The sequence below is a fragment of the Scyliorhinus torazame genome, chromosome 7, assembly GCF_047496885.1.
Source record: "Scyliorhinus torazame isolate Kashiwa2021f chromosome 7, sScyTor2.1, whole genome shotgun sequence".
NCBI classification, from domain to species: domain Eukaryota; kingdom Metazoa; phylum Chordata; class Chondrichthyes; order Carcharhiniformes; family Scyliorhinidae; genus Scyliorhinus; species Scyliorhinus torazame.
In genome coordinates, this window is record NC_092713.1 from 278356366 (window position 1) to 278364987 (window position 8622).

Consider the following 8622-nt stretch of genomic DNA (forward strand, 5'->3'; position numbering starts at 1 on the left):
TTAATCCCAGAGTTGAGGGGGTTGGATTACGAGGAGAGGTTGAGTAGACTGGGACTGTACTCGTTGGAATGTAGAAAGATGCAGGAGGGGGGGGGGGGGGGGTTTATAGAAACATATAAAATTATTAAGGGAATAGATAAGATAGATGCGGGCAGGTTGTTCCCACTGGCGGGTGAAAGCAGAACTAGGGGGCATAGCCTCAAAATAGGGGGAAGTAGATATAGGACTGAGCTTAGGAGGAACGTCTTCACCCAAAGGGTTGTGAATCTATGGAATTCTCGGCCCAGTGAAGCAGTTGAGGCTTTTTCATTAAATGTTTCCAGATCAAGATAGATAGTTTTTTGAAGAATAAAGGAATAAAGGGTTATGGTGTTCGGGTGGGGAAGTGGAGCAGAGTCCACAAAACATCAGCCATGATCTCATTGAATGGCGGAGCAGGCTCGAAGGACCAGATGGCCTACTCCTGCTCCTAGTTCTTATGTTCGAAGTGCCAAGCTGAGGGACCACATAAGCCAAAGCTACAGTACAGAGTATAGTTCTGGTCATCATATTACAGGAAGGATGTGATCACACTGGAGGTCACAGAATATTTATATGGATGGTGCCAAGACATCTTTTTCTGGGGTTGTTTTCTTGGACAGAGATGACTGAGGGAAAATTAAATTGAATCATACAAAATTATATGATCTAAGATAGATCCATCCTATTCACTCCATTTCTCTCAGCAGAGGTCAATCACCAGGGGGCATAGATTTTTGTCATTGAGTGTTGGGAGTCTGTAACTCACTGCAAGAAAAGAGGAGTGGTAGAGGCTGGAAATCCCACTGCATTTAAAAAGCGTTTGGCTATGTACGTGAAGTATTGTATCCTACAAGGCTATGGACCAAAGGATCGAAAGTGGGATAAGACTGCCTTGCTCCTTTATGGCCGGCAGAGACAGAATAGCTAAATGAAGTTCTTCTTTGTCTTAGGTTTCTACGATTCTCTAAAACCTTTAAACCCACACTGCAATACAAGTCCTTCTTACAAGAATCTCTCCACATGTCGTTCAATTTACATAGAAGATCAAGATCTCAATTTGCGCTACATTTAATTCCAGAATATATAATCAACAACTAATGGAACTTATAAAGTGCACACCTCACATTAATCTAAAAATATAACCTCCTAAGTATAACTTTCTGAATGTAATACTCTCCCACCCCTACCCAGAGTGACAACAGTTTAACATTACAGGTACAATAACTTTCAGAATGTAATACTCTCCCATCCCTACCCAGAGTGACAACAGTTCGATACTACAGGTACAGGCAATAAAAGATGGGGATGTAAGCAAAATAATATGGTAACACAATACCTTAAGTATTTCGCACCAGAGTTATACAGTTCCAGGTTTGTAATACTTTAGTACAGTATGTAACTCAGATCTTAGCTCCATATGATATAAAGTGAGTGTTATGACAGTTCACAGAGATCACGTCACCAGAAGAGCATTATACTGCTTCAGCAGAATTTAACAATGAAAATATTAAACAGACTTTTCTTTAAGCACATTACTACCAAACTTGTAATATTGCTGCAACATATTGATGACATTCTTGTTGCAAGTCAACTCTCATTATAGAGCATCCCTGAAAAAAAGACTATGTCAAGATGTTTCCTTGTAGTTCAGAGATTCCTACAACTTAGTCTGTAATGTAACAACAGGTACTTAATTCAATATGGTGATACTGATCAGTAGTGAGCGATACTATCACCACTCCTTCCTCAGTAGATATAAACTTATTTGTAATATAGACAAGACTCTTAATCCTCAGTAGTCAAAATATTCTTTTGGATCATTAAATAAACTTACTCTGTGATGGCAATTTCATAATAACTGCCCTCAGTCTTCAATGTATTTTTAATTTATTTATTAATACAAAAACAATGACAATTTAGAAAACTGAGTTTTGTTTGGATTAAAATGATGCACTGAACCAAAAACTCAAGCTTCACAACAGTGGTTGACATCATCTGAATTTTTCAGTCAAGCTGCAGTATTCATTTTCAACTATCTATACAAGTATAAAAGTCAAAATTACCATTGCTGATATTAGTTGACAAACACATAATGAAACAGTATGGCATTTCTGTGCCCAATATGTTAATAAGCATTTTATCCTTTAATATCAAATGATGTAGTGTTTGCATTAAAATAGAATTAATTCTTTAATTATTATTTACTTTGCTTTAGATGAAATCCAACATATTTAGTGGGTCTCCAGTTCTTTACACTAGAACATATTTGTAATAAAACAGAAAATATTTCAAACACAACATTAAAATGAGTATGTTAAGAATTTGTCCACCAATTTCACCACGCAAGCTCGCGGTTAAATCCACCATGGGGTTATATCTAAATTTAATGCCCTCAACATAGAATCCCGATAGAGCAAAAGGAGGCCATTCGGCCCATCGTGTCTGCACCGACCCTCTGAAAGAGCACCCTACCGAGGCTCATTCCCCCACCCTAGCCCCGTAACCTGCACATTTTTGGATGCTGAGGGGAAATTTAGCATGGCCAATCCACTTAACCTGCACATCTTTGGACTTTGGGAGGAAACCCGGAACACCCAGAGGAAATCCACACAGACACTGGGAGGATGTGCAAACTCCACACAGTCACCCAAGGCCGAAATCGAACCCCGGTCCCTATTTGAAATCCTCAGACAATTGCTATAAAGACCTGTAATTCTTTAAACATTTTTTACTTTGCTTTAGATTGAAATCCAACATATATAGTGGGTTTCCAGTTCTTTATACTAGATCATACTTGAAATAAAACAGAAAATATATCAAACAAAACATACAAGTCCAGGAGCATCTCAAAACATTTCAAATAGAGGTGTTTTGTCAGAGGGTTTTCTTTCCTGTTTTGAGGGAGGGTAGAAATTGAATTTGCCTGTAGCACAAAATGGGCAAGAGTGATTTAGCATTTCACTTTACAATCCACTTGATTTCAGTTTAAAATAAAATTTTGCATGGCATAAAGATGGGTTGACCCCCACAACTCAAAAGATGTGCAGGGTAGGTGAATTTGTCATGCTAAATTGTCCCTTAATTGAAAAAGAATAATTGGGAACTCTAAATTTATTTTTTAAAAGAAATAAAAGATGAGTTGCTCATTCACCATCAGTCAAATGTGGGCTATTGGTTATGATTTCCTTCACCTTACGCCCCCCTCCCCCACCTGCTTATTTCCAGATTTTTTGGTTGTCAGATTTTCAGCATTGCAGATTTTTCTTTCTGATTTATCAATATATTTACTTATGCAATCTTATTGTCTTATTGCATTCATGCTTTGGCAACCTATAATTTATTTTTAATCTCCCACGACAAGCATGGAAATAAACTGTGCAATGCAAGAAAAAAATGGAGGGAAAACGTTCGTATTTATTGAGAAATATGCTGTGTCACCAGTCAAAACAAATAAATTTGTACATTAAACAAGTTTCCAGATCTGCCTTGTGTCACACAGAAAGTTGATGTACCATGGATAGAAACTGAAGGTCAGAACCGGAATGTTGTAATATATTTTAGTCCAAAAAGGAAAATAAACTTGTTTGAATATTCTATGGATAACATGCTAAACATTGTCCAACGCAGCAAGTAATTTAAAAAAACATGTCAGCTAGTGATTACTTGAGGCAACTAACTACTACTTTCACAATTTTAATCATATATGCAAGTGAAAACTACTAAATCAGCTCCATTTCATAATAGGAAGGAGAGATTGATGGCATATTAATCAGAATAATGAACCAATGGATGTTCAAGAGGCGTGACTATTGAATTACAAACTGGTCAAATCAACCAAACGCAAAATCTCTCAACAAGTAAAGAATAAAAGATGCATAGGAAAATAACTAATGTCATTAAAAGATAGGTCTCACAACCTTGGTTTAATTCCCTGCAAGCTGTAAAAGAGTGTTCGATACACCCTCCAGGCACTTAGAAGCTGTTTTGTTTTCCTTTTTAATCAATATCAGTTGATATAATTTAAGTGAGACTTAGTGAGTGAGTTTACAGACCTGTTTAGTAAACAAAGTGGATTTTTTTCTCAGCAACTGCTGGATGAGAGTAGTTTTCCAATTAATAACAAAACCAGTACATGCACCTTTTTTCTAATGGGTCAATAAACCAAATTTTGCCATTTTTAAAGAACCATACTGTTTATGTATATACCACATTTGAAGTACTTGATAAGCAAACAAGTTGGTACCTAAATTGCCAGTTTCATTACATTTATTGGGCATCACATAAGAAATTCACATGTATGTCCTGCCTGGCTACAAAACACCCACTTTTAAAACTCTGAATAGTCTGAGGCAAAACTTCAAAATTAAAATAACAATTGAGATGTACACGATGGTATGGGGGTTCATAATTTTGCTTTCAAAATGTGTTACAAATCAGACCATCCCACGAGCAGCATCTGTTGACTTTTTAAAAATATTGCTCAGTGATTCTACATAGGATAACAGAGGCTGCATAGAAAAATGAATTAATCAAATTACACCTAACCAGGTATTAACTGTTAGCTTAATTGGGTGGGGAGAAAACAAGCTAAAAATCAGTTTTGAAAAGTAGAATGAAGAGGGGTAATGGAAGATCATACAGTTGCATCCAACAGTGATCATTTAAAAAAAAATTCTAACCAACATACTTAAGGCTAAATTACTAAAAAAGGACAATACTGCAGCATATTCAAAAGACAAATCTGCGAGCTTCATTATTCTTCCTGGTGACTGCCCTGGTTTTCAACAGCTGCTACTAACCTTTGTGCAATACCTGACAATACTGTAACACTAGATGGCAGTGCCAGAGGTCATTGTAATGTGGCCTATATAACTGCCCTATAAAACTTCATAAATTATTATGCTTCCCTAAAGAGACAATGACTCAAGAAGTTGTTATAATATAAAAACTATTGTGTACAATCTTTACTTAGCTGTTATTTATTGCTACTGGATTTTAAATTATGTCTAAATAGTATTGGAATCCTCACCCTGTCTACAGTTAAAATTATAGTTTGGTGTAAGGTAGTTCATGATTTATAATAAATTGTGTGCACCAAAATTCCACCGCCGCGCTCGCAAGACAGAGAGCACCTTAGATTGCAAGCCGATTCAGAAAAATGTAGTTAGGTAACTTTTTGAAAACTTTCTATCAGGTTATTTTATCTACTGTAAAATGATCAAAGATACCAGGAGTCATCTATTAAAGAAGTGACACAATGAGAGCGTGCTTTTCGCCCTTGGTAGATATGGCACACAGAAGCACCAGAGCCAGTAATTCTCCGTGCGAGGTAACACGCGGAGCTACCCGAGTTCCATCTGTACATCTGGTGACCTTGAGATAGCGATACGGGGGATTCCCCTGTGCAATAACAAGTTTATGGACGCAAGCATTGAATGTTGTGCAATTGAAATGACAACCTCCTCCATGCACTTCGATGGGGCTGATGTGTCCAATATCTGTGTCAGACAGAATGAAATTGAAAAGCTTGAAAAAGACCGGACGCGTAGTCCTGTCAAATGGTGCTGTTAATTCCACCCGTCAACAACAAAACAAAACCGAGTACGTTCGACACACATAGTGCGTGTTTATTTAACGTGTTAAGGACGTTAACGGAAATCAAATATTTAATAGGGCTCCATTTCAATCCACTTCAAGCAGCTCGAGTGCAAACCGGAGCCTGGATTCATTGTGCTGAGTGTAAAAATCAGCAGGGGACGCTATTGCACGAAGCAGCAAACTCCCTCCAGTCCAGTACCTTGACTAAAGGTTGCTCACAATTCCTCTCCAGCTCAGCTCTGCAAACCAATGCCTATTGCATTCCAAAATCCTCCTCTCTCTCTCCTGCTAGGGCTTTGTGTTTTGCTAATCAAATTCACATCACTCGTAAAACGTACGTGCCCAATATTCTGATCCATTGCACGCTGCTTGGGGGGGGAATTGCTTTGATGTCAACGAATGTTGCACGCAGGCTTTCATGCGTGCGGGTAACCGAAACCATCGCTTACCGAGTGCAAACTTATCGCACTGTTCCCGCAAATCAAAGTGGAGTTGCTGGAGGAGACTTGGGGTACTTACCATGTTGACTTCAGAGACCATATCGATGCTGGCAATGTCTATGTTCATGCCAACACTCACAGGTTCACCTGCAGACAAACAAGATCGCCCGCAATGTGATCTCTTAAATTTAACTCTTCGGTGCAGCTTAACAGACCAAGAAGGTTTTATCTAACAAAATAAGCAGTTCACGCGGGCGCCCCCCCCCCCCCCTTGTCCCCACCTCACCCCCCAATATTAATGAGCTTAAAAATCATAGGGTCTTTAAACACGTAAGGCAACCCCCCTCCTCCTCCCCCAACCTATGCAACATTTCTGTGCAGTATGTGACCGGCACCTGGTGTCTATTTCACTGTGCCCAATGTTCTTTCGGAAAAACGAATTAGATAACCGCAGCACACAGTCTGCAAGAGGCAGCTAAAGGAACGTGCTGATGACACGTTTCGTTTAATCGATATTAAAACTTGGAAGAAAAATTAGCCGAACGTGCTTTGGGGATACGTGGTAGGACTATCGCCATCCCGTTAAATAATTATTCTGAAGCCTCTTTTTCTAAATAAATAAAACAACTTATTGCCGGCACCGAGCTTTGGCAACTAAACATCACAACTTATCGGACCGGCGAGTGCCCGGCCGTCGAAAAACAAACAAGACACAGGGGAAAAAAAAACGAGCCATTCAAGGGGACAGCGGCGAAACTCTCAAAGTGCGGGATTCAGTCAACTCGAGGGGAGTGCGGATGATTTTAAACTTTTAAAATGGTCTCGGGGGGAAGCGGGGGGGGGGGGGGGGGGTGCGTCCCGACACGGCGGCCGAGGAGGCGAGCAGGCAGGCGGGCGGGAATCGCGCCGGCGTGAAAATCAAATTACCTCCGAAATCTGGCCTCAGGCGGATGTCATAGCCCTTCAGCAGTCTGTCAACGGTCTCCTTCACCAGTGACATGTTACTGGGGTCATTGACTCTGGAGAGAGAGAGAGAGAGGGGGAGAAGAGAATAGTTGAGAACGTCGTTTCTCTGAGCTTGAAGTAAATGTGGCATTTACAAATGAAGGGATGCACACACACACACGCGGTGAGAGTGAGGGAGACACCTCCATTTGCCCGGCGCCACGGCGGCTTACCTTTGTGCACAGACCATCGCCACGAGCAAGGGGAACGAGAAAGCCCTAAAGTAGCCCCTTTTCCGAACTCTCAGCATCCCTAAGTTTTCAGATGATGTCGGGGTTTTCCCCCCCTTTCCCCCCCCCCACACACACACAAGCCGAGGCAGCAGAAGAAGAGAGAGGCACACACAGAGAGAGGGAGACAGGATCCAACTTATTCTGACCAGTGCAGTAATTCCAAGGTGGGGGGCGCCTGCGCACACTCCTCACTCACATCAAAAGGCAAGAGGAAGCAGCTTCACTTTGCAAAAAAAATGATATATATAATAGAATATATGCGGGGAGGGGGTAAAAGGGAGAGGGGGAAATGAAGACGGGGTGAGGACGGGCGGGAAAAGGGGGGGGGGGGGGAGAAACAAGATGTCTGTGGCTGTTCTTTTGAAGCAACGTCTGTTTTCTCCTCTCTCTCCCCCTGTCTATATCTAATTGTGTTTCTTCTTTTCTCCCCCCCCCCCTTCCCACCCCCCACCCACCCACCCTTCTTTTTAGATGCTGACCGCTAAAGCATCCGAAAATGCCGGGGAGGAAGGACAACCGTGTGCTTGTCTCTTCCAAAAATCTTGGCGCATGGTGCTGTTTAGAAATCGCTATCCTCTCAGCCGACTCCTCATTCCCACAGAGGAAAGGGGGGGGGGGGCAAGCAAGATTTTAAAATAATAAAGGAAATTCGGTTAATTCCGGGAGACGTTCAGTCAGTGAACACACAGACAGTACGCACGGCTTCCTTTGTAAAAAAAAAAAGAGGAAAAAAACCGAGATGGGAACCTGCCAGCTTCCGCCTGGCTCTAGTATATTAATATTCGCGACCACGCAGGGACACGTTCATCGCCTCTCCCTTTTTTTGATGTGCCGGGAAAGGGGGGGGGGGCGGGGAGAACGGAGATTGTGGATTATTCTCAAAACATATCTTTATTGCACCGAGCCCGGTGCTGAGAGTGTGCGTGTTGCGTGTGGATTTGGGATGCGAGCGTGTTGTTGCCTCCGCGAGCTTGAACCGTTAAACCGCAGCGAGCGCGTGGACCCTGCGGCTCGAGCCCAAGGCTTTTCAAAACCTAACGGCCGCCGGGTCACGTGAGAGCGGGCTCGAGGCGCGAAGGGAGGGAGGGAGGGAGGGGGGGATTTCCTCAGCTCTTCTCGTGGGGAGGGGACACGGGGCGAAGGTGCCGGCACGCTGCCTCCTGCATTATCAAGCCTGCCCTCTCCGCTGGCTGTCACACACAGGGAATTTAGAGAGTTTCGTTCAAAATTAAGCACAAGGATTTGAACTCCAATTCGATTTTTCTTTGGGGGGGGGGGGGGCAATTTCGAGTCCTCGGCGACAATTGTCTTTCCGTCGGGACCGA

The 8622-nt window shown here is 42.0% G+C and overlaps 1 protein-coding gene across 1 annotated transcript in view; it reads right to left on the minus strand.

Annotated features, from left to right (window-relative positions):
* The window catches only part of gabrb2a (gamma-aminobutyric acid type A receptor subunit beta2a), a 521644-nt gene extending 513931 nt beyond the window's left edge, over nt 1–7713 (minus strand). The window contains exons 1-3 of the mRNA XM_072512521.1: nt 7238–7713; nt 6987–7078; nt 6139–6206 (exon numbers count right to left, since the gene is read on the minus strand). Of these exons, the coding sequence (XP_072368622.1) occupies nt 6139–6206; nt 6987–7078; nt 7238–7314 (237 nt within the window). The 5' untranslated portion in view covers nt 7315–7713. The remainder of the gene's footprint in view (nt 1–6138; nt 6207–6986; nt 7079–7237) is intronic.
* Between the last annotated feature and the right edge of the window lie 909 nt (nt 7714–8622).